The sequence below is a fragment of the Oncorhynchus mykiss genome, chromosome 2, assembly GCF_057628025.1.
Source record: "Oncorhynchus mykiss isolate SJ-2025 chromosome 2, ASM5762802v1, whole genome shotgun sequence".
Classification (NCBI taxonomy): Eukaryota; Metazoa; Chordata; class Actinopteri; order Salmoniformes; family Salmonidae; genus Oncorhynchus; species Oncorhynchus mykiss.
Genome location: NC_143023.1, coordinates 11,900,638 through 11,927,533, shown reverse-complemented (window position 1 = coordinate 11,927,533; position 26,896 = coordinate 11,900,638). Strand labels below are relative to the sequence as shown.

General features: G+C 43.8%; 2 protein-coding genes across 4 annotated transcripts in view; one reads left to right on the top strand and one right to left on the bottom strand.

The window, feature by feature from the left end:
* LOC110507508 (trafficking kinesin-binding protein 1) overlaps positions 1-15,252 on the bottom strand; it is a 92,450-nt gene extending 77,198 nt beyond the window's left edge. For 2 of the 3 annotated variants that reach the window (XM_090188882.1, XM_090188828.1), the window contains exon 1: positions 14,703-15,252. The gene's annotated coding sequence lies outside the window, so the exon portion shown is untranslated. The remainder of the gene's footprint in view (positions 1-14,702) is intronic. The other variant, XM_090188819.1, reaches the window with a different exon arrangement.
* Positions 15,253-20,062: 4,810 nt separating this feature from the next.
* The window catches only part of LOC110520767 (inactive serine/threonine-protein kinase ULK4), a 233,517-nt gene continuing 226,683 nt past the window's right edge, over positions 20,063-26,896 (top strand). Inside the window, exons 1-11 of the mRNA XM_090188661.1 lie at positions 20,063-20,316; positions 20,669-20,806; positions 20,982-21,081; positions 21,226-21,365; positions 21,615-21,780; positions 23,776-23,877; positions 24,076-24,159; positions 24,251-24,326; positions 24,744-24,854; positions 26,421-26,581; positions 26,682-26,751. Of these exons, the coding sequence (XP_090044787.1) occupies positions 20,669-20,806; positions 20,982-21,081; positions 21,226-21,365; positions 21,615-21,780; positions 23,776-23,877; positions 24,076-24,159; positions 24,251-24,326; positions 24,744-24,854; positions 26,421-26,581; positions 26,682-26,751 (1,148 nt within the window). The 5' untranslated portion in view covers positions 20,063-20,316. The remainder of the gene's footprint in view (positions 20,317-20,668; positions 20,807-20,981; positions 21,082-21,225; positions 21,366-21,614; positions 21,781-23,775; positions 23,878-24,075; positions 24,160-24,250; positions 24,327-24,743; positions 24,855-26,420; positions 26,582-26,681; positions 26,752-26,896) is intronic.

Here is a 26,896-nt window from a genome sequence, read left to right as displayed (position 1 = left end):
GACCCCCCTTTGTACAGGGACACATTCAACTTCTGTTAGTCACACGTCTGTGGAACTTGTTCAGTTTGTCTCAGTTGTTGAATCTTATGTTCATACAAATATTTACACGTTAAGTTTGCTGAAAATAAACGCAGTTAACAGTGAGGACATTTCTTATTTTGCTTAGTTTATATGCAGTAGACAAGGCTGTGCCGTTACTTGTCACTATTTTTTGCTGTTAATTCAACTGCTAAACCTGAACAAAGGGTCAGCTGAGGTCATCATACAGGTGTGTATGTGAAAGCAGATCTCACACACACACACACACACACAAAGTCCATTTGTCACATGCACAGGATAAACATAGTACACAGTACAATGAAATGCTTACTTGCAGGTCCACTCTCAACAATGCTGCATAATAAGGAATGATATAAAATCAGTAAATTGACCAGAAATATAAATACAGGGAGACACTCATTTACAGGAGGATATTTACAGGTGCCGGGGAAGGAGAACAGACACACCTTGGTTGGAGGGCGATGTAGTGTAGCAACTGTCCCCAATGGCACTCTATTCCCCATGTAGTACATATTAGTGCAGGTAGGGCCCACAGGGCTCTGGTCAAATGTAGTGCAAGACGTAGTGAATAGGGTGCTATCTGGGATACACACTCTGTGGGCCAGACAGCCTGTACCCCTCCCCTCGTCAGCAGCCACACTGAGCCCGGGCAGCGAGCCTCCACGTGGGGAAAGCCGAGCCAAGCGCACACTGATCACATCACCATCGTATCATCAGCCTGTATGTTAGGGGGCCGTGAGCTCAGAGGGCCGGTGCTGCTGTGCCAGACATTCCTGCTGCTGCTATAGCTGTCTACACATACTGAATACACACACGTGAGTGTGTTTGGGCGCAGCAGTGATACCGCCAGAGATGCACAGCAGCAGGATCCTGCAGCTGACTCTTTAGTGTAAACGTCATCAACAAAACACACACGCACGCACGCACGCACACACACACACACACACACACACACACACACACACACACACAGACACACACACAGGGGGAAATGTCTGACCTACTCAATGAATCAATATTCAACTCAATGCCCTGTTTTCATGTGGTGATGAGGCCTCATCTACTCCCTCTAAAACACATTGTCCCAGTCCATTACCTTTATGACAGCCTGGACAACCCCAGGGACATTACACAGATGGATGGCCAAGCCTGGCACTTTAAACACACCTCTCTGTCAGTTACTCTGACTCACTGACTCTCAATACATGGGTCAGGCAGCTTGGATCACAGACCCAAGGTCAGGATTGTTATCAAGAGTGCAGAGAGAGAGAGAGCGAGAGCGAGATCAGTTCGGGAATTCTCTCAGAAAAAGTGTGTTCCACACCATGCTGATTCTTTAGTGAAAGGATTTGTTCCAGTCTGATGGTTCTGGAACATCAGCACCCACACAATAACTCACCAACAGGACACACAGCCCATAAACTACACTGTGACTTCACTTCTCTGTGTTACACAAACAAACTGCTCCACATTAGGATTCCCTAGAAGTTCCATTGACCAGCCCGGCACCACTTAGCGATAGCTGGAAAGCACATTGGGAGTTGCAAGGCCGTGCTTTATTGACCGTTAGCCTCAGGCCACACTTAGTAACACAAGTAGGGATGCACGATATATCGGTGAACATATAGGATTCGGACGATATTAGCAAAAATGCCGACATCGGTATCGGCCCGATGTCTACTTTAACCCCAATGTTAAAAACTGATGTCAAAGCTGCAGTGCATACCTACAGTTGAAGTCGGAAGTTTACATTCACTTATGTTGGTTTTTCAACCACTCCACAAATGTGGCAAGTCGGTTAGGACATCTACTTTGTGCATGACACAAGTAATTTGTCCAACAATTGTTTACAGACAGATTATTTCACTTAATCACAATTCCAGTGGGTCAGAAGTTTACATACACTAAGTTGACTGTGCCTCTAAACAGCTTGGAATATTCCAGAAAATGATGTCATGGCTTTAGAAGCTTCTGATAGGCTAATTGACATCATTTGAGTCAATTGGAGGTGTACCTGTGGATGTATTTCAAGGCCTACATTCAAACTCAGTGCCACTGATTGACATCAAGAAGAAATCAAAAGAAATCAGCCAAGACCTCAGAAAAAAATTTGAGACCTCCACAAGTCTGGGTCATCCTTGGGAACAATTTCCAAATGCCTGAAGGTACCACATTCATCTGTACAAACAAGCAGTGCGGCTTGGTTGGGTTGTGTATCGGAGAACACATTACTTTCGACCTTCGTCTCTCCCGAGCACGTATGGGAGTTACAGCGATGAGACAAGATAGTAGCTACTAACAATTGGATACCACGAAATTGGGGAGAAAAAGGGGATAAAACTTAAATAAAATAATAATAATTTTGGTGCATCACTAAACACAAGAGTGACACCTAGTGAGAGAGGTGACATTTTTATTTATTTATATTTTATTTCACCTTTATTTAACCAGGTAGGCTAGTTGAGAACAAGTTCTCATTTACAACTGCGACCTGGCCAAGATAAAGCATAGCAGTGTGAACAGACAACACAGAGTTACACATGGAGTAAACAATTAACAAGTCAATAACACAAAAAAAAATAAAATAAAAGAGTCTATATACATTGTATATACATTTTTGCAATTCGTTCCAGTCACAGGCAGCAGAGAACTGGAACGAAAGGCGGCCAAATGAGGTGTTGGCTTTAGGGATGATCAGTGAGATACACCTGCTGGAGCGCGTGCTACGCGTGGGTGTTGCCATCGTGACCAGTGAACTGAGATAAGGCGGAGCTTTACCTAGCATGGACTTGTAGATGACCTGGAACCAGTGGGTCTGGCGACGAATATGTAGCGAGGGCCAGCCGACTAGAGCATACAGGTCGCAGTGGTGGGTGGTATAAGGTGCTTTAGTGACAAAACGGATGGCACTGTGATAAACTGCATCCAGTTTGCTGAGTAGAGTGTTGGAAGCTATTTTGTAGATGACATCGCCGAAGTCGAGGATCGGTAGGATAGTCAGTTTTACTAGGGTAAGTTTGGCGGCGTGAGTGAAGGAGGCTTTGTTGCGGAATAGAAAGCCGACTCTAGATTTGATTTTCGATTGGAGATGTTTGATATGAGTCTGGAAGGAGAGTTTACAGTCTAGCCAGACACCTAGGTACTTATAGATGTCCACATATTCAAGGTCGGAACCATCCAGGGTGGTGATGCTAGTCGGGCGTGCGGGTGCAGGCAGCGAATGGTTGAAAAGCATGCATTTGATTTTACTAGCGTTTAAGAGCAGTTGGAGGCCACGGAAGGAGTGTTGTATGGCATTGAAGCTTGTTTGGAAGTTAGATAGCACAGTGTCCAAGGACGGGCCGGAAGTATACAGAATGGTGTCGTCTGCGTAGAGGTGGATCAGGGAATCCTGAGCAACATCATTGATATATACAGAGAAAAGAGTCAGCCCGAGAATTGAACCCTGTGGCACCCCCATAGAGACTGCCAGAGGACCGGACAGCATGCCCTCCGATTTGACACACTGAACTCTGTCTGCAAAGTAGTTGGTGAACCAGGCAAGGCAGTCATCAGAAAAACCGAGTGCTGCTGGTGAGTAAACTAGGGTTGTGTCCCAAATGGCACCCTATTCCCTATTGGACACTGGTCAAAAGTAGTGCACTACATAGGGAACAGGGTGCCATTTGGGATATATCCGACATCTGTAATCTGTTCCCTATGCTGAACTCTGCCTGAAGTTTTTGAGATATCAGTGGTAGAACTGAAACCCAAGAAGAGACAGGCCTCAGTCACTCCGATACCCCACTGACTCTGGAACATTCCCCTCTAAACACCTGAGAACAGGTGAGGTTCAGGGCCCATGTCATGTGTCAGGTCATAATGACTCCTGGGTCTCCTCCAAGGCAGCATCACTGCTGCTGACTCAGCTGAATGTACTGCATTAGGCCCAGCGGACAGCTGACAGGTAAATGTTTCAGTATATGGAAGAAGAACAGCACATGAGATATTCTTATCTGCTTTCTGACACAGGCACACCATACCTACGTGTTGTTTGGAGAACAGGAGAGGTCTAAACTGAGTGGGACGAGGTGATGTTCATCATCCATTCATTCGTCGTCTCATAATCCACAATGTTTCATCTTCTCAGCTTATGAAAACAACCCACAGCACACAGACTCCAGAGTGACCCAGTCCTCTGTTTATATATGTGGCTTCAGCAGCTAAAAATAGACATTCCTCTGTAGAGTAAATGCCATCCACAGGTAATTATTATTATAATAGAGGGTGCTTTCCAATGAAAGACAAGCAAGCATATATTAAGTGTTTCCATTTAATTGTTACTACTCTATGTAACACTATTGAGGCTTATAATATACATTTTGTAAATTAAACATAATCATGGGCCATTTTTGCCTTCCCTTTGCCAGTTCAGTTAAATCCTGGTACTTTTCATATGTCTAAATAAAGAGCTTTCTAATGATGGCAGACGTCACCTGAGGCCATCGCTCAAGATCCACATCGCTGTGTCTAAATAATGAAAACTAAAAAAGGTACAATATCTTTACATTACAGAGTCAACAAAACAACACATTATCTGGGCCAGTCCATTCTAATCCCGATGGGGCAAGTGTGCATGCCAAATGACACCTCACTCCCTACATCGTGCACTACTTATAACCAGGGCATGGTACCACCTCACTCCCTACATAGTGCACTACTTATGATCAGGGCATGGTACCATTTGGGATGTAAACCCAAGCCCAGTCACCATTTAGACCTAAAGTTAAGACCTGGGCAGGGTTTACAGTTTTGGGACTTTTTCTATTGGTTCATTAAGCCAGGAAAGCTCTAATAGACACAGATAAAGTATTTGATTTTTTCGCGCCACGCCCACCCAGGGCTTCGCGCCACGCCCACCCAGGGCTTCGCACCACGCCCACCCAGGGCTTCGCACCACGCCCACCCAGGGCTTCGCACCACGCCCACCCAGGGCTTCGCACCACACCCACCCAGGGCTTCACACCACGCCCACTCAGGGCTTCACACCACGCCCACCCAGGGCTTCACACCACGCCCACCCAGGGCTTCACACCACGCCCACCCAGGGCTTCACACCACGCCCAGCCTACCATTTCATGTGGTATAAAAGACTGTACAACATAACTAGATAAAGCAGCTGAACAATCACGCACTTTTTAGTTCAACCAGTCCAATGGTGATTCAACTAGAACACAGAAGTGTCTAAACCCCCACCCATAAGGTTCCTGGGCTATGACCCATGACAGAATGCTGCTCACACCATGACACACCAACATGACTGGAGGAGGATACATCATCTGAGAGCAGCAGACAGTGGCTAATAAAACACTGACAAGACAACACAGAACATGTAACCGTGCCAACAGAAGGAGATTCTATTTCTATGACAGTGCCCACACATGGACTGATCTAGTCCAGACAGATGGCTGATGTAGACACAGCAAACATCATAGAGATACATCTAAAGGTGAAATGAATAGCAGTATCGCTATACTACGATACCAGATTTTCCATGACAAAAAAGAAAATACCAGACTAAACTCTACGGTCTGATAAAAGCCTACTTTATGTAAAATTGTGGATGCTATAGCTTGCAAAATAAACTAAATGTGACTATAGGTGATAACATCATGCTGTTTTCTCAAGAAATTAAATCTGCTTCAAGCTTTGTTTCCTTGCCACAATACTTGTGAGTAGCGTGATACTGGTATCGTGACAGCCCTAAAATGAAGGTCCGGGAGACGAAGGCTTCCCAGGGGTTGTAGTGTGTTATGACCTTAAGGGGTCATATGTCATATGATAACCACCTACCATCTCCCATCTGGTGCTGAGTGGTTACACACTGCCCCCATGACAGACACTCCCTAGCCATAAAATCAATACAAATCCATAGACAGAGCTTCTCAGAAAGGACTCGTGATCACAAAAGATATTCCCTTTCAACCATCTCATTCATTGCACTGTGGACCAGTGTTGGGCTCAATTCTAATTAATTTCAGTGATATGAATTTAAAAAAAAACACATTTAAACTTTCCACATAAATAGCTTCTCCTTTTCAACTTATTGAGGTGATTAAAATTAGATGACCCTTTTTCAATCATTGAAATGTCATTTCAGTTTACTTCCTGAATTAATTGAACTTGAGCCCAACCCTGCTGTGGACTCAAAGACCCAGCAGGCTATTTCATGGAGGAATTAAAGTCATAGAAAGCAACACCCCTTGAGGACACTGTCAGCTGTTGCTTTAAGACATGCTGCAAAGTCTCCTAGTGATTCTGAATGAATCTGATTGTGTCTGTTATAGAGAGATACAGGATAGAGACATCAGCACTGCCAGTCAGGGAACTGAATTTGGACTACATACCTGGCATAGCATGCTTTCCTTTTATCCAAATGTTGAATAGACATGCAGACAAATTCATTTATTCAGGGAAGGGAATAATAACCTACTACTCTAGAGTAATAAAAACAATTACACCGATGTTATTTGGCAGGTCATGGATCAACTAGGAACAATTAATTGCGTGTGGGTCGGGTTGTAGGGAAAAATCTGTCCGATGTCGGATGGGGCTAGGAATGGATGTGGCCGGCGTGGGGCGGGTGCAGCTCCAAAAGAACTGACCCGTGCAGGACACTACCTGCAGCCAACCAGGTCCTGAGTTCACTGTAGGGGAAACTCTCCAAAGTGTCACGAGGGCATTGTGTTTAATCTAAACAAGGTTCACAACACCCTAGAGAACAGCTCAACAGTCACAACCACTGATTATTATTTGACCCTGCTGGTCATCTTTTAACGTCTTGAAGAACTATCTGGCCTTAATGGCCATGTTCTGTTATAATCTCTACCCAGCACAGCTAGTAGAGGACTGGCCACCCCTCATAGCCTGGTTCCTCTCTAGGTTTCTTCCTAGGTTCTGGCCTTTCTAGGGAGTTTTTCCTAGCCACTGTGCTTCTACACCTGCATTGCTTGCTGTTTGGGGTTTTAAGCTGGGTTTCTGTACAGCACTTTGTGGCATCAGCTGATGTAAGAAGGGTTTTATAAATACATTTGATTAGAACACGCAACACATTGTGACAACGTTATTGACCTCTTCTGAATCCACTTGTGTTTGTCTTACATGACTAAATGTCTCTACTGGTCCTCAAATGATAGACATTGGCAACTAGAAGGATAGAAAATAATGAGTTCCGTAAATGATCCTCTCAACATGTTCAATGCACTCCGAGACTAGCCTGGTCCCATATCTGATGGAACCAAAGTCAGAGAAGTCAAATAAAAGCACATCTAGAACAAGGCTACACTGAGACCATTCTAGTAATAAACACCAGAACATCTAGAACCAGGCTGCCCTGAGACCATTCCAGTAATAAACACCAGAACATCTAGAACCAGGCTGCCCTGAGACCATTCCAGTAATAAACACCAGAACATCTAGAACCAGGCTGCCCTGAGACCATTCCAGTAATAAACACCAGAACATCTAGAACCAGGCTGCCCTGAGACCATTCCAGTAATAAACACCAGAACATCTAGAACCAGGCTGCCCCGAGACCATTCCAGTAATAAACACCAGAACATCTAGAACCAGGCTGCCCCGAGACCATTCCAGTAATAAACACCAGAACATCTAGAACCAGGCTGCCCGAGACCATTCCAGTAATAAACACCAGAACATCTAGAACCAGGCTATCCTGAGACCATTCCAGTAATAAACACCAGAACATCTAGAACCAGGCTGCCCTGAGACCATTCCAGTAATAAACACCAGAACATCTAGAACCAGGCTACCCTGAGACCATTCCAGTAATAAACACCAGAACATCTAGAACCAGGCTGCCCCGAGACCATTCCAGTAATAAACACCAGAACATCTAGAACCAGGCTGCCCCGAGACCATTCCAGTAATAAACACCAGAACATCTAGAACCAGGCTGCCCCGAGACCATTCCAGTAATAAACACCAGAACATCTAGAACCAGGCTGCCCCGAGACCATTCCAGTAATAAACACCAGAACATCTAGAACCAGGCTGCCCCGAGACCATTCCAGTAATAAACACCAGAACATCTAGAACCAGGCTGCCCCGAGACCATTCCAGTAATAAACACCAGAACATCTAGAACCAGGCTGCCCCGAGACCATTCCAGTAATAAACACCAGAACATCTAGAACCAGGCTGCCCCGAGACCATTCCAGTAATAAACACCAGAACATCTAGAACCAGGCTGCCCTGAGACCATTCCAGTAATAAACACCAGAACATCTAGAACCAGGCTATCCTGAGACCATTCCAGTAATAAACACCAGAACATCTAGAACCAGGCTGCCCTGAGACCATTCCAGTAATAAACACCAGAACATCTAGAACCAGGCTACCCTGAGACCATTCCAGTAATAAACACCAGAACATCTAGAACCAGGCTGCCCTGAGACCATTCCAGTAATAAACACCAGAACATCTAGAACCAGGCTGCCCTGAGACCATTCCAGTAATAAACACCAGAACATCTAGAACCAGGCTGCCCTGAGACCATTCCAGTAATAAACACCAGAACATCTAGAACCAGGCTGCCTTGAGACCATTCCAGTAATAAACACCAGAACATCTAGAACCAGGCTGCCCTGAGACCATTCCAGTAATAAACACCAGAACATCTAGAACCAGGCTGCCATGAGACCATTCCAGTAATAAACAACAGAACATCTAGAACCAGGCTGCCCTGATACCATTCCAGTAATAAACACCAGAACATCTAGAACAAGGCTACCCGGAGACCATTCCAGTAATAAACACAAGTTATCTTGATGAACTAAATTGTAAAGTATTTTTCGTTATATGTTGGACCCCAGCAAGACTAGCTGTCACCATTGACGTAGGCTCATGGGGACCCCAACAAAACAATTAAAAATAAAACAACTTGGAAGACATTCACAAGGTAAATGATATGCATACATACTAGAGGTCTCTGTCTGAACCAGACTACGAACATAACAGCCTTTCAGTGTAATGACCTCCCTCTACCAGGACTACAGCACCACCCGAGATCAGCACAATCTATTCAATTTACTGTCACGTCTGGAGTAGGCCGAAATCCAATCATGTATTCCACTGACCCTCATTGGAAACAAACAAACACATGCTGACCCATAGACACTCAAACAGTCAACTTATTTTCCTACTAGCACCTGGGCTGTGTTCCAAATGGCACTCTAGTCCCTATATAGTGCACTACTTTTGACCAGCGCACTATGGGCATTATATAGGGAATAGGGTGCCATTTGGGACGCAGCCCTGATATGAGGAAAAACATCCTGCAACTCTTTCTTAAACAGTCCCCCTGAAACTAACTGAACAACGGAGAGAATAACAGAAGTGGAGGCATTATGGGATCAAGTCAGAGGCCTGCTACTGATGACTGCCTCAGTCACACACAGAGGAACACTTTCTGAGGAAAGGTGGTGGGATGGTGTGATCCTTTATCTGTGGCTGTGTAGAGTCTTACAGTGAAACGGCTCATTCTGTTCTGATTAATAATCACTTTGTGTCCCCCACTTGTCCTCCTACCTTGTTTGCCATGGAATAAATGTTGCCATGAATCTGTCATATAGAAGTGGGGGGGAAGAGGTCAACTAGAAATTATACCTGCTCATTCTAATTGGACCCTCGGACAGTGTTCTGCTGCCAGCAGCCAACTACCAGGACACAGGGCCTACATTTCCCAACAACTAGAGGAAAAGGGTTGGCCCTCCTGTTCAAGCAGTCAGCTGTGATTGGGTAGAAAGGCAGAAAGTGGGATGCATATTGCCCCCCCCAAAAACGAAAGCTTTATTTACAAAGGAGTAGAATGGAGCTGAGCTCAGAGCCCCAGCATGCCTCATTCCAGCAGGAGACTCAGTCACACTATAGTGAGGCAGGCAGTTAATCTGGACTTGCTGAAAGGAGGAGTCTCCATGTCTTTCTGCCATGGCTAACGCTAGCTAGTGTGCCTCAGGATATCAACTATAAACTATCAACAAAACATGCATATATATTTCAAATGTGATTGTTTGTGAGATGAGACAGATGATGTGAACTCATTTGATTAAAAAAAACAGTTCAACTTCAACTGAAGAAAAACCTTTAGTTTAACATTTATACTAGGGATGAATGAACTATTAGTCGTCTGGAGGGGTTGCTTTGCTTCAACTCTTTGAATGATGAAACTGCCTCTCAGCATGTTGCACAACTGGTGAAAAAGAGGAATGGGATATTGATGTTATTAGTCAAAATGGAGAGATGTAGTGCCTGACCGACTGCAGAAATAGATATGAACTGTATTAGACTAAATGGAGAGATGTAGTGCCTGACCGACTGTAGAAATAGATATGAACTGTATTAGACTAAATGGAGAGATGTAGTGCCTGACCGACTGTAGAAATAGATATGAACTGTATTAGACTAAATGGAGAGATGTAGTGCCTGACCGACTGCAGAAATAGATATGAACTGTATTAGACTAAATGGAGAGATGTAGTGCCTGACCGACTGTAGAAATAGATATGAACTGTATTAGACTAAATGGAGAGATGTAGTGCCTGACCGACTGTAGAAATAGATATGAACTGTATTAGACTAAATGGAGAGATGTAGTGCCTGACCGACTGTAGAAATAGATATGAACTGTATTAGACTAAATGGAGAGATGTAGTGCCTGACCGACTACAGAAATAGATATGAACTGTATTAGACTAAATGGAGAGATGTAGTGCCTGACCGACTGCAGAAATAGATATGAACTGTATTAGACTAAATGGAGAGATGTAGTTCCTGACCGACTGCAGAAATAGATATGAACTGTATTAGACTAAATGGAGAGATGTAGTTCCTGACCGACTGTAGAAATAGATATGAACTGTATTAGACTAAATGGAGAGATGTAGTTCCTGACCGACTGCAGAAATAGATATGAACTGTATTAGACTAAATGGAGAGATGTAGTTCCTGACCGACTGTAGAAATAGATATGAACTGTATTAGACTAAATGGAGAGATGTAGTGCATGACCGACTGTAGAAATAGATATGAACTGTATTAGACTAAATGGAGAGATGTAGTGCCTGACCGACTGTAGAAATAGATATGAACTGTATTAGACTAAATGGGGAGATGTAGTTCCTGACCGACTGCAGAAATAGATATGAACTGTATTAGACTAAATGGAGAGATGTAGTGCCTGACCGACTGTAGAAATAGATATGAACTGTATTAGACTAAATGGAGAGATGTAGTGCCTGACCGACTGCAGAAATAGATATGAACTGTAAAGGCCCAGTAAGTGTTGATTACTTAGGCAGTAGACGTTCAACTAGTAAAACATGCTTCATAATTACTGTATGTAAGAATAGAGAGAAGTGACTGCAAGAGCGGATCCTCTTATTTTCATCAGTCCATTAGCCATGTCTAGACCTCAGCTGTAGGCAAGTTAGAATTCAGGCCAAACAAATCCAGCCTAACACATTTGCATTAGCAGGATTGGACTGGACATACAGACACAACATGAACCACCTAATTATAGTGAGTGATACTGGCTGCCATAAATAGGAGCAGCGAGAGTTGGGGGTGAAAGAGAGGAAGAAGAGGTGTTAGGGGAGAGAGAGAGAGAGAGAGAGAAGGTTAGGGGAGAGGGGTGAGCGAGAAAGTGAGGTTAGGGGTGAGAGAGAAAGTGAGGTTAGGGGTGAGAGAGAGAGAGAGGTTAGGGGTGAGAGAGAGAGAGAGAGGTTAGGGGTGAGAGAGAGAGAGAGGTTAGGGGTGAGAGAGAGAGAGAGGTTAGGGGTGAGAGAGAGAGAGAGAGGTTAGGGGTGAGCGAGAGAGTGAGGTTAGGGGTGAGCGAGAGAGTGAGGTTAGGGGTGAGCGAGAGAGTGAGGTTAGGGGTGAGCGAGAGAGTGAGGTTAGGGGTGAGCGAGAGAGTGAGGTTAGGGGTGAGCGAGAGAGTGAGGTTAGGGGTGAGCGAGAGAGTGAGGTTAGGGGTGAGCGAGAGAGTGAGGTTAGGGGTGAGCGAGAGAGTGAGGTTAGGGGTGAGCGAGAGAGTGAGGTTAGGGGTGAGCGAGAGAGTGAGGTTAGGGGTGAGCGAGAGAGTGAGGTTAGGGGTGAGCGAGAGAGTGAGGTTAGGGGTGAGCGAGAGAGTGAGGTTAGGGGTGAGCGAGAGAGTGAGGTTAGGGGTGAGCGAGAGAGTGAGGTTAGGGGTGAGCGAGAGAGTGAGGTTAGGGGTGAGAGAGTGTGAGGTTAGGGGTGAGAGAGAGTGAGGTTAGGGGTGAGAGAGAGGTTAGGGGTGAGAGTGAGGTTAGGGGTGAGAGAGAGAGTGAGGTTAGGGGTGAGAGAGAGAGTGAGGTTAGGGGTGAGAGAGAGAGTGAGGTTAGGGGTGAGAGAGAGAGTGAGGTTAGGGGTGAGAGAGAGAGTGAGGTTAGGGGTGAGAGAGAGAGTGAGGTTAGGGGTGAGAGAGAGAGTGAGGTTAGGGGTGAGAGAGAGTGAGGTTAGGGGTGAGGTTAGGGGTGAGAGAGAGAGTGAGGTTAGGGGTGAGAGAGAGAGTGAGGTTAGGGGTGAGAGAGAGAGTGAGGTTAGGGGTGAGAGAGAGAGTGAGGTTAGGGGTGAGAGAGAGAGTGTGGTTAGGGGTGAAAGATAGAGGGATGAGGAGCTAGAGAGAGACGAGGGGAGAGTTCCTCTGCCCAGGTGTTGCTGAAGCATACCAGATCTAACAACGCCTGGATAGGCATCAGTTTACCACATCATATGTTATAGCAATCTGGTGCCAAACGGCACAGTTGATGATGTGACACGCAACCATTGGTTGATGCACGCAACGTCTGAACAGGGGAACACAACCAAGCTCTCCAGGCGTTCAGGCCAAAACACACGTGCAGAAGAGCAGAGAAGAAGACATCACTCATGCATTAAGAGGATGAGAAAATGCAAGAGACCGTAATAAAGGCCAGTGGCTTTTCCCAGAGATTGTGAAATGAGTAGGAAAGCAATGGACCCATGTGTCCCTCGAAAGTCTCTCCACACTAAATCACATTGAGATCAACGAACTATGTCTAAGAACAATATCCAGTCCAAATGCTCAGCTGTATGGTTGGTTATACAACCCATCATCTCTCTCTGCTGCAGGGAATGGGATGGCACAATTATTGAGCTGCTCGGATGCAATCTGTTAAAACACAGGGATTATAAATCACGCATAGATGGCATGGCCCCGGATGATCCTGACGCACGCACGCACACACACACACACACACACACACAGCAGTAGAGTATAGGCTGCTTTCACTTTCAGACACCAGGGAGATTTAGTAAGGGCACCTATGTGACACGTGTTTCACAATGGTCAATAGGGCATGATTAGGATACACATGATTGGTTGAACTTAATGTGGCCTTGAATATTGGATCTCAAAATGCCAGTGTATCAGATAGAAATTATGTGTGTGTGTGTGTGTGTGTGTAGTTGAGAACGGCTAAGAGCAAATCAAAATCAAATAAAATGAGGTAGACCTTACCGTGAAATGCTTACTTACAAGCCTTTAACTCTATTTCTTGAACTGCATTGTTGGTTAAGAAAACATATACTAAATAAACTAAAGTCAAAAATAAAGTCAAAAGACTATGCATAGATAATAAACAGCAAGTAGCAGCAGAGTAAAAACAAAGGGGGGGGGGGGGGGGGGGGGTCAATGTAAATAGTCCAGGTGGCCTCAGCATCTCTGCTATTAAAGTCTGGGATGGTGGCCTATGGTCAAACATAGCCAGCAATGTGGAACGCTTGCACATCTGGAGACAAGGAACAAAGTTAACCAATATGTGTTAGGCTATGCTCATGTAATGGAAATAAAAGGAAGGTGTCATTGTGATACAAAACAAAATGTTTAAAAGTATTTTTGGAATGAAACTGACTAATAGGGAGTATGTTTACAGGCAGATCATGTGCCTTCTCGATTGCTTCATTTATAGTCCACCGTGGCCCTCAAAAAGAAGACTCCCAGTCCACCAGCCACTGCATGAAAAACGGACCAAATATACCTTGAAGACAGCAAGCCATTAGGCCGAAGTGTTTGGTTCAGTTAAACGTTAAGAAAGCTTGAATGTAATCAGATCACAATGTAATCAGATCTCAATCTGCTTTGTATAAGAACGCGTATTAAACCCTGCCTCTAGACACACGGCTTCGATTTTTCATCTGGATTTAAGGAGGGAGAGAAATGAAATCAGAATGTCACATCACATTCTACTGATCTAGAAGCTGGGGCACTCTCGTGCACATAAAGTAACCTGTCAAAATGTCGGTCAGTGAACTATTTATTTTTATTTCACCTTTATTTAACCAGGTAGGCTAGTTGAGAACAAGTTCTCATTTACAACTGCGACCTGGCCAAGATAAAGCAAAGCAGTTCGACACATACAACAACAGAGTTACACATGGAATAAACAAACATACAGTCAACAATACCGTAGAAAAAGTCTATATAGTGTGTGCAAATGAGGTAGTGGTGTAACACAAATGCTACATAATAATCAGTATTTATTTACATTGACACAATGTTTTCAATTGTAGGCAGTCGATACTCAATGAACTGTGATGACACTTACCACGTGAATAGCGACAAAGAATCCGAATGATTTCAGTTCGTAGTGCGGAATCAACTGTTTCCTTTCTGTGTTTGGCCTCAATTCATTCAGTCGCCAATTGTATTCCGTAATGGAGACCATCCGCTTTTCTCAAATATCGTCCATGGAACTGTTGGTCTGTTTTGTAGAAAAAATACTAAATAGTACAAAAAGTAAAAGTTCATGAACAACCAAAGAAACGTACAAAAACACCTTCGCCGTCGCTTACATTTGGGGAGAAAACTTCTGAAGCAAATGTAGCCTATGGATGAAAGAAAAGTAGCGCACGCAGCATGCTATGTGTCGTTTTCTTGGTTCGTTTAGCGTACACTGTCTCAGAGAAGCCTCTGAGTTATTGCGAAAATAATAATAATTGTGCAGTACTATAACACAGAATCGGATTCAAGTAGATTTCATGAAGTTGGAAATGTTGAAGAGAAAGCCGGGTGTGAGTGTGTCCAAAATCCACGCTGATCGCTACCGGTGGCACATTCCACTTGAACGCATCGAACATGATGACATCACTCTCCTCACAGCTGGAGGGTGCTGTAGCTCTTGAAAACCCTTATTATCTGTTGGGTTTTCAGCAGTTAGCTTCGCACATTGTTGGATGTGTGTGAACTACAATTCCGACATTGTTTAGAAGCATCAATAATCATCACATGCAAAACGGTTTTCAAAACATATGCTCCTTATCTTTCATGTCAGTGAGAAATAATATTTCAAATAAAAACGATACACTTAGCCTACTGCACAGATCCATAAACTGTGTGTGCCAGTTGACGAACTACACTTTCTCCACAGTTACATTTACACAGTTGTTAGGAAGACACGCTAGGCTAGATAACTAATTAGCACAGATGGCCGACATGGAGATATGGTTGTGTGGGAAACACTATGTTTTGGGACACTAAAGTCCATGGAGAATAAGAGCACCTCCTCCCAGCTGCCCACTGCACTAAGGTTGGAAACATTGTCACCACCGATAAATCTACGGTAATCGATCACTTCAATAAGCCTTTTTCTACGGCTGGCCATGCTTTCCACCTGAATACCCCTACCCCGGCCAACATCTCAGCACCCCCTGCATCAACTTGCCCAAGGCCCCCCTTCGCCTACACCCAAATCCAGACAGCTGATGTTCTGAAAGAGCTGCAAAATCTGGATCTCTAGAAATCAGCTGGGCTAGACAATCTGGACCCTCTCTTTCTAAAATGATCTGCCGAAATTGTTGCAACCCATATTACTAGCCTATTCAACCTCTCTTTCGTGTTGTCTGAGATCCCCAAAGATTGGAAAGCATTCTAGACCCAAACTGTTATAGACCTATATCCATCCTGCCTTGCCTTTCTAAAATCTTCGAAAGCCAAGATCACCGACCATTTCGAATCTCACCGTACCTTCTCCAATATGCAATCTGGTTTCCGACCTGGTCATGGGTGCACCGCAGCCACGCTCAAGATCCTAAAAAATATCCTAACCGCCATCGATAAAAGACAGTATTGTGCAGCCGTCTTCATCTACCTGGCCAAGGCTTTTGACTCTGTTAATCACTGCATTCTTATCAGCAGACTCATTAGCATTGGCTTCTCAAATGACTGCCTCGACTGGTTCGCCAACTACTTTTCAGATAGTTTTCAGTGTGTCAAATCAGAGGGCCTGTTGTCCGGACCTCTGGCAGTCTCTATGGGGTGCCACAGGGTTCAATTCTCGAGCCGACTCTTTTCTCTGTATATATACATGATGTCTGGTGATGGTGATTCTCTGATCCTCCTCTACCCATTCTGTATACCTCTGGCCCTTCGTTGGACACTGTGTTAACTAACCTCCAGATGAGCTTCAATGCCATACAACTCTCCTTCCGTGGCCTCCAACTGCTCTTAAATGCATGTCAAACTAAATGCATGCTGTTCAACCGATTGCTGCACGCACCCTCCCGCCCGACTAGCATCACTACTCTGGACGTTTCTGACCTAGAATATGTGGACAACTACAAATACCTAGGTGTCTGGTTAGACTGTAAACTCTCCTTCCAGACTCACATCAAGCATCTCCAATCCAAAATTACATCTAGAATCGGCTTCCTATTTCGCAACAAAGCCTGCTTCCCTCATGCTGCCAAACATACCCTTGTAAAACTGACTATTCTACCAATCCTTGACTTCAGCGATGAAATTTACAAAATAGCCTCCAACACTCTACTCAGCAAATTGGATGTAGTCTATCACAGTGCCATCAGTTTTGTCACCAAAGCCCCATATACTACCCACCACTGCGACCTGTATGCTCTCGTTGGCTGGCACCCACTACATATTCGTCACCAAACCCATTGGCTCCAGATCATCTATAAGTCTTTGCTAGGTAAAGCCCCACCTTATCTCAGCTCACTTGTCACCATAGCAACACCCACCCGTAGCAAGCACTCCAGCAGGTATATTTCACTGGTCACCCCCAAAGCCAACATTTCCTTTGGCTGCCTTTCCTTCCAGTTCTCTGCTGCCAATGACTGGAACAAATTGCAAAAATCACTGAAGCTGGAGTCTTATATCTCCCTCTCTAACTTTAAGCATCAGCTGTCAGAGCAGCTTACCGATCCCTGTACCTGTACACAGCCAATCTGTAAATAGCACACCCAAATACCTCTTCCAGATATTGTTACTAATCCTCTTGCTCTTTTGCACCCCAGTATCTCTATATCATCATCTGCACATCTATCACTCCAGTATTAATGCTAAATTGTAATTATTTTGCCTCCATGGCCTATTTATTGCCTTACCTCTCTACTCTTCTACATTTGCACACACTGTACATAGATTTTTCTCTTGTGACTGTATATTTGTTTATGGGTAACTGTGTTATTGTTCTTGTCACACTGCTTTGCTTTCATTGTTCTCAAATGGCCTACCTGGTTAAATAAAGGTTAAATCATTTTTTAAATAAAATAACCCTAATCCTATAAAGGTGTGTAGTAATTTAACCGTATTATTATTATCGATATGAAAAATATGTTCCATAAGTTCTAACGAGCGTCTCGGGATCTTAACAAAACTCCCCCGACCAGAAGATAATATCGTCAGTAGGCGCTAAAGCAGTTAGCATCTATGAATGGGTTAGATGCTAGTGTGAAGGGAGGAAGCTACAGACTAATTCTGTCAAATGGTAGGCCTATTAGAGTACACTTCTACATTTCATCTGTATAGTACTGTATGTGACCAGGCTAGACCTTGAAGACAAGAGTAGAATAGAATCGATCATAACTTCTTATGTCACCCACAAACACACACACTCACACTTTTAGTCACATTCTCACACACACAGGGGTCAACCATAGAGTAGCGTAGGCCCTACCTGGAGCATATTAGCTTCTGTCAAGCCTTGTTGGCAGTGGCACCTGACAATAGACTGTTTGCACATGACTATATTTTGATTTCATTGATCTGTATCTGTCACACACGCAAGCATGTGCATGCTCTCTGTCTCTCTCTCTCTCTCTCTCTCTCTCTCTCTCTCTCTCTCTCTCTCTCTCTCTCACACACACACACACACACACACACACACACACACACACACACACACACACACACACACACACACACACACACACACACACACACACACACACACACAGAGAGAAAGAGAAAGAGAAAGAGAAAGAGAAAGAGAGAAGGAGAGAGATTATGCCTACTGTATGTGTGTTGTCTGAAAACACCAGAGAATAAAAGGCCCTTTGACCACTTAAAAGAACATCTGACCTTTATCTACTTGCTCTACCCGACAACAAGCTTCACTTAATGTCTTCAAAATCAATTCAAGTCACATTTTATTGGTCACATACACATATTTAGCAGATGTTATTGCAGGTGTAGCTAAATGCTTGTGTTCCTCGCTCCAACAGTGCAGTAGTATCTAACAATTCACAACAATACACACAAATCTAAAAGTAAAAGAATGGAATTAAGAAATATATCAATATTAGGATGAGCAAAGTTGAAGTGGCATTGACTAAAAATACAGTAGAATTGAATACAGTATATACATACGAAATGAGTAAAGCAGTGTGTAAACATTGTTAAAATGAATAGTGTTCCATTATTAAAGTGACCAGTGATTCCATGTCAATGTATATGGAGCAGCAGCCTCTAAGGTGCTGGGTTGAGTAACCGGGTGGAGGCCTGCTAGTGATGGCTATTTAACAGTCTGATGGCCTTGAGATAGAAGCTGTTTTTCAGTCTCTCGGTCCCAGCTTTGACGAACCTGTACTGACCTCGCCTTCTGGATGATAGCGAGGTGAACCGGCAGTGGTTGATGTCCTTGATGATCTTTTTGGTCTTCCTGTGACATCGGGTGCTGTAGGTGTCCTGGAGGGCAGGCAGTGTGTGTTGTGCAGACCTTACCACCCTCTGGAGAGCCCTGCGGTTGCGGCCGGTGCAGTTGCCGTACCAGGCGGTGATACAGCCCGACAGGATGCTCTCAATTGTGCATTTTGTAAAAGTTTGTGAGGGTCTTAGGGGCCAAGACAAATTTCTTCAGCCCCCTGAGGTTGAAGAGGCACTGTATCGCCTTCTTCACAACACTGTCTGTGTGGGTAGACCAATTCAGATTGTCAGTGATTTGTACGCAGAGGAACTTGAAAATTTCCACCTTCTCCACTGCGGTCCAGTCGATATGGATAGAGGCATGCTCCCTCTGCTGTTTCCTGAAGTCCACAATCAGCTCCTTCGTTTTGTTGAAGTTGAGGAAGAGGTTATTTTCCAGGCACCACTCCGCCAGGGCCCTCACCCCCTCCATGTTCACACCAGTTCAGTAACAGTTCAGATTGAAGTGCACTGCCCTGTGCATTTAACCTCGCTTGCCCCTCTACAGTTTTCCCTCAATAGCTATCAAAGTCAGGTTAGGAGTTTTCTGAGAACCAGGATGTGGGCAGAGAGTGGGTGGGGACAGGCAGAGAGACAAACAGACAGCACTAGAGAAAGAAAGGGAGAGTTAGCTACTATACAATCTATCAGGTTCCAGGGATTTATTTTACACAGGATATAATAATATAATATATATGTAGCTAATTTATATAAAATATAATATCATATTTTAGGGTACGGGTCTAACCCAGGTTGGAGGGATGGATCCAATAACTATCACCATATTTGCGAATGCTAGCTAGATCTATGTCCACAGTTTGAGTAGGCAGTCAACATTATATGGGCCTGCTTTGTCCAAAGATGTTTCAGTATGAAAACTCTGTGCTTTGTCTGTCTCTGTACACAAGAAGACGCATAACCTTGCATTGTGTGTGCACTACCGCCGCGTCCTTCCTTGTATCCTAGTAACCAAGGAATAGCTCAGTCAGAGGTATTCAAGCAAAATAATGAAATACAATAAGACACAAGTAAATGCTTGCTATGGATCCTTTTCATACAACTTTTAAAGTTTAATAATAGTTTTACATCCATCAAATGTAAAAGATAAATAAAAATGATTAGCTTCATTTTTCTTAAAACCATGTATTTTTACACCCCTACAGTAGGATTGAAATGATCCAAAAGTGATATCCGGTAACAAACTTCGCGCTTTGAGTTTGAGTTGAAGGGGGGATTTGAAGGTAAAAACAGCGCTTTTAATAATATGTATTTTTATTATAAAGCAATTTAACTAGTCCGTGATATAGTTACAGTTAGTTTGTGGATTCTTGCATGTATTATGTACCTGTTTCTCTGTTTATGGGAATGTGCGGTTTTATGATAGAACTTGCATGGTACAGTTGGTCTGCACAGCTTGCTTCTGTCAGTAAAACAGTTCAAGTTAGCGTTACCTAGCAAATTAGCTAGCAGTTAGCGACCTAGTTTAACTAGCTTAATGCAAATGCCATTTACTAGTTCCAACCTATACAAATGTGCTATTCACCTCCAGGAAGTGACCAACCACTCTCCCTAACTTGAGAATCTTCTGTGCAGATGGAAAACTTCATCCTGTATGAGGAAATTGGAACAGGACGCAAGTCAGTGGTTTATAAGGGGAGAAGGAAAGGGAGCATCAATTTTGTTGCAATTATTTGTAGTGACAAGTCAAAAAGACATGAAATTACTAACCACGTAAGTATCCAGCATCACTTCCTTGTAGTACAGTACACACATCCCTTTCAACTGGTTTGACTGAGTAACATTTTACAAGCAGTTTGCTACACCCGCAATAACCTGCTAAACGTGTATGTGACCAATACAATTTGATTTGATTTGAACACTGACTGCGCCTATGGTGTATCCACAGGTACGGCTAACTCATGACATTAAACATGAGAATGTGGTAACCTTCTATGAGTGGTATGAAACCAGCAACCATCTTTGGCTTGTAGTGGAACTGTGCACAGGTGAGATGCTTATTTGGTACTGTAAGAATACCATCGTTACCTTATGTCAACCTTTTACCTTTACGTTTCACAAAGCATGAATGTGATTTGATAGTGTATAATGGTAGGATAATAATAATCATTCATCATTTCTCTAAATTTTAGGGGGTTCACTGGAGTCAGTCATCACCCAGGATGAGTGCCTGTCAGAAGATGTAGTGAGGGAATTTGCCATCGATCTGGTCAAAGGCTTGAGATACATCCATGATGCTGGTATCGTGTTCTCTGACCTCACTCCCTCCAAGGTGCGGTACAGTATAGATGTCCCGACTCTCTAATTTTCAATTGGTCAAACAATCAACTCTATATCGAGGCTCATCTGACATTTAATACATTTTATAGATCAAACCATCCTAACACTTTACACCCAAGGAGCTCCTTTTGTCAACTAAGCAATGCTGATTATTTCTAGCCAGCATTTATTCTGTGTCTCAGTTTTGATTTCATGAAGTCAATGGAATTTGATTATGACCTTGTGTTTTTTCCTCCTATAGATCTTGTTGGATGGCCCTGGCACTTTGAAGTACTCTAACTTCTGCCTGTCTAAAGCTGAGGGGGAGAATCTGGAGGAGTTTTTTGCTTTAGTCACAGCAGACGAAACAGGTGGAGGGGATGGCAAAGAAAACACATCAAGAAGAAATATCAAGAGCAGAATCCAAGGTGACCCTTACAGTACATATTGTTATACCATGGCATTGTTGAATACTTGTATCTGATTGGCTTGAAGGGCATTCTAGAGCGTGCATAATTTCCCTATAACGCACGGTATATCCCCACGGTAGAATTCAATGGCTTTAGTTCATTCTTACATGTTCTATGTTTGAGCTGCTTTTGAATGCATAAGTCGAATTGAAAACATTATTGGCATTGTTGAATTCGATTTTCATAATAGCAAGCTAGGACTGATGGTTTGGTTAGCTAAACTAGGAAGTCTGTTTGTTTGGTTACCAAGGCAACTACTGTAGCTATCTAGTAAACTTGCTAGCTACGTCAGTAGATGTTGAACACATTTCTACTGGTAAATTAACACATTTCTACCGGCAAATGTGTTAAATTATAGCCATGGTATAAAAGGGATAATCAACTCGGGACTCAATGCGTTCTCTGGAAAATAATGCAACTCCGTGGAAAGTTTGTTCCACTCCACTAGCGCGTCGTTCCTGATTTTCCATAGAACACATAGCCCCTCACTGATTATCCCTTACTTATTGGATGTTTACTAGAATGTTCTATCACATATCCTATTGTCGCTACACAGGGTCGCTACATTGTTCGCAGGACAAACTCAGCCTGTTTCATTACACTGGTGTCAGAAGAGAAGTGGGATCCAACTTCTGACCCCAGTGTAATGAAACAGGCAGGGAGAGTGACGCAACTTCTGACCCCAGTGTAATGAAACAGGAAGGGAGAGTGACGCAACTTCTGACCCCAGTATAATGAAACAGGCAGGGAGAGTGATCCAACTTCTGACACCAGTGTAATGAAACAGGAAGGGAGAGGGATCCAACTTCTGACCCCAGTGCAATGAAACAGGCAGGGAGAGTGACGCAACTTCTGACCCCAGTGTAATGAAACAGGAAGGGAGAGTGATCCAACTTCTGACCCCAGTATAATGAAACAGGCAGGGAGAGTGATCCAACTTCTGACACCAGTGTAATGAAACAGGAAGGGAGAGTGATCCAACTTCTGACCCCAGTGTAATGAAACAGGAAGGGAGAGTGATCCAACTTCTGACCCCAGTGTAATGAAACAGGAAGGGAGAGTGATCCAACTTCTGACCCCAGTGTAATGAAACAGGAAGGGAGAGTGATCCAACTTCTGACACCAGTGTAATGAAACAGGAAGGGAGAGTGATCCAACTTCTGACCCCAGTATAATGAAACAGGCAGGGAGAGTGATCCAACTTCTGACACCAGTGTAATGAAACAGGAAGGGAGAGTGATCCAACTTCTGACCCCAGTGTAATGAAACAGGAAGGGAGAGTGATCCAACTTCTGACCCCAGTGTAATGAAACAGGAAGGGAGAGTGATCCAACTTCTGACCCCAGTGTAATGAAACAGGAAGGGAGAGTGATCCAACTTCTGACCCCAGTGTAATGAAACAGGAAGGGAGAGTGATCCAACTTCTGACCCCAGTGTAATGAAACAGGCAGGGAGAGTGATCCAACTTCTGACCCCAGTGTAATGAAACAGGAAGGGAGAGTGATCCAACTTCTGACCCCAGTGTAATGAAACAGGAAGGGAGAGTGATCCAACTTCTGACCCCAGTGTAATGAAACAGGAAGGGAGAGTGATCCAACTTCTGACCCCAGTGTAATGAAACAGGCAGGGAGAGTGATCCAACTTCTGACCCCAGTGTAATGAAACAGGAAGGGAGAGTGATCCAACTTCTGACACCAGTGTAATGAAACAGGCAGGGAGAGTGATCCAACTTCTGACCCCAGTGTAATGAAACAGGCAGGGAGAGTGAGCTTTCCCGCGGTGGTCGATGAACCCTCAACCTTCTGGCCCAAAGTCACAAAAGCATGCTCAAGTGGCAGAGTCGATATCCACGCTTATAAACACAGGGTCGCCACAATATCATATATCATATGCCTGTATCATATCACGGTTTTCAATATGTTGTATAATGGAGATGTCTTTGTCTTTCTTCAGGGTCTCCAATATACTGTGCACCAGAGGTGGTCAAAGGGGGGGACCACAGTATCAGTAGTGATCTGTGGGCCCTGGGCTGTATATTCTATGAGATGTTTTCAGGTACTCATCAAATCACTTGGGCTGTGTCCCAGATCTGTTTGTCCTCTTGCCAACTCCTTTGCTCATTGTCATTGCAATTAGTGACAAGTAGTTGTCACAGTAGCACAAACAGACAGGCACTTGATTTATTGACATTAATAACAGTACTAATTTCATACCTAAATAGACCTTCTGTCTTGTTTTGCGGTAATTTGTCAGGAAAACCACCATTCTTCTCCGAGACGTTTTCTGAGTTGATTGAGCTGATATTACTTCAGGATCCTCCATCTCCAAGGCAAACGGGTAAAATGCCCATTTTTATTGCTTAACAAAATATGTTTTTATTGTCACAAGAGCATCTTAATTATAGTCCATATCGTTTTTGTTGTTAAAGGGGCTTCTTCCTGCAAGCCTACACAAGAGTTCCAAAGCCTGCTTAAAGGTTTGCTTCAGAAAGACCCTCAGAAGAGGTACGTCCCTACTCCCTTCACCAATTCAGATTCTTGGTTTGAAGTTTCTATGATGGATAATTCATATTATCCCTTTGACATATGACCTTTGGAATGGGCGATACCTAGTCAGTTACACAACTGAATGCCTTCAACAGAAATGTATTTTTCGCATTTAACCCAACCCCTTTAAATCAGAGCGGTGTGGGGGGCTGCCTTAATCGACGTCATCGGTGCCCAAGGAGCAGTTGTTGTTGGGGTTTAATTGCCGGCAGAGTTTTCCACCTTGCTAACTCAGGGATTCGAAGCAGCGACCTTTCGGTGACCGGCCCAACACTCTTAACCACTAGGCTACCTGTGTAGGACAAGTGGGCCGACATAAGTTTGGTCAGAAAGAGAGGGCTTTATTAGACTTCAGCTTTTAACTGTTCTTCTCAGGATAAACTGGACTCAGTTACTGGTCCACCCATTCTGGAGAGGAGTGTTCTCTGAGGTCCACACCAGCGAGGAGGAGGAGGAGGAAGAAGAAGATGTCTCATTCAGCTCCAGGTAATGTTTATGTTTCATATAACCATCAGGGAATTTATTCACAAAGTGTCTCAGAGTAGGAGTGCTGATTTAGGATCTGTTTTGCCTTTTAGATCACAATGAATAAGATTACATGGACTGGAGGGAACTGATCCTAGATCAGTACACTTATTCTGAGATGCTTTGTGAATACAGGCCTGGTCTCAGTCTCGTTTCCTCAAAGGAGTTACCTCATTACACTCCCTGGTGGTATGCACCATTTCCTCGAATTGTGTCCCCTGGCCTCAACACAAAGCATTATGCTGGGTATTTCATGTTTGGACATGGATTACATGTTAAACATCAAATTTCAAAACAAATCCAAGTTGATTTGTAACATGCTGAATTGTAGCTTTTTATTGATCCCCTTAAAGGGATACTTCAGGATTTTGGCAATGAACTCGTGAATAGCATTTTTCTATCTCTGCGTGCATTTTGAAGGAAGTTGCTAACTAGCGCTAGCACAAGGATTTGAAGTCTATCATGCTAACAGATACCATAGACTGCTTGTTAGCATTAGTTTGCAAAACTACCTCTAACTTTCTTCATACTGGATGCAGATACTGTACATAAAAATGGTATCAACAAGTTCATCTGACTCTGGGGAAGTAGATAAAGGGCCTCATTGCCAAAATCCCAAAGTATCCCTTTATAGTTAAACCTTTGTTCTGCAATTGTAGGAAATGGACTTGTACAGCAAGCATTTGTCTGCCAATGTTAGTTTAATGTACATAGACAGGTCATTTATAAACTGTTTGAGAAGCTCTGTCTCCCCTGTTTCAACGCCAAACACTGTTGTGCAGTTGCATATCTTCCTCCCCTGTTTCAACACCAAACACTGTTGTGCAGTTGCATATCTTCCTCCCCTGTTTCAACACCAAACACTGTTGTGCAGTTGCATATCTTCCTCCCCTGTTTCAACACCAAACACTGTTGTGCAGTTGCATATCTTCCTCCCCTGTTTCAACACCAAACACTGTTGTGCAGTTGCATATCTTCCTCCCCTGTTTCAACGCCAAACACTGTTGTGCAGTTGCATATCTTCCTCCCCTGTTTCAACGCCAAACACTGTTGTGCAGTTGCATATCTTCCTCCCCGGCCTTTTCTCATGACATAACTTCTTGAGAATGCATGTTGGTCTGATGTTATCATAAACCATGGCTGTGTGTTCAGGATGGAGCCTGGACCTGCCCAATCAGATGGGTTGTACTGTGAGCCGTTAGTGGGAGGAAGACAAAGGACTTCACAGAGCACACACACAGACACAAACGTGTTGCTGATGTTGAATATGATTTACTAAGTGCAATATGAGCATAAGATAACAGTTTGTTTCACTTGTGTAATAACCTATACCTCTAAACTCTATAACCATGTAATAACATAGCAGGTTCTTTGTAACTACAGTGTAGCTACTATAGGTGTCTTATTACTGTGTAGTTACATAAGTCTAAGGTCATGCGTTTCCTTGCTGTTTGTAGTCTGGTGATTTTTTACTAGTTTACTAGTTGATATGCACTAGCTGATATCTGACCTTTCGTTTGGCTGCAGTGTGGGGAGGAGTGGTGTCTGTGCCTCTAGCCAGTCATCAGCAGTGACACCTGTCTCAGTGACCTCCCAGGGACCAGGAGGGGGATACAGAGGGGTACAGGGAGGGGCCGCAGGGGCAGAGGAGCCCGTCCGCATGCACCCCAACAAATCATTCCGATTAGGTAATGCTTTCTGGGAAGGTGGAAGAAGACATGTTGATGACAGCTGATGACAGTGTAGGAGCTATGTCTGAACATAGTTCTATTCTTCTTCTTCTCGTAGACAAAATGACAGAGCTTAGACCAAAGAGTGCACTGGACAAAGATACCAGGGAGTCCATATTCCTCCTCAGGTATGATCAGTGTTCATCTCCAGTTGTTCTGATCATTTACTGAACATTGTGTTGGATCAACAACTTGACTAAGTCAAACTGGAAAATACTAATCTCATGTCTTTTTTAAAAAATTAATGTTTTTTAAAATCTCAAAATGAAGCAT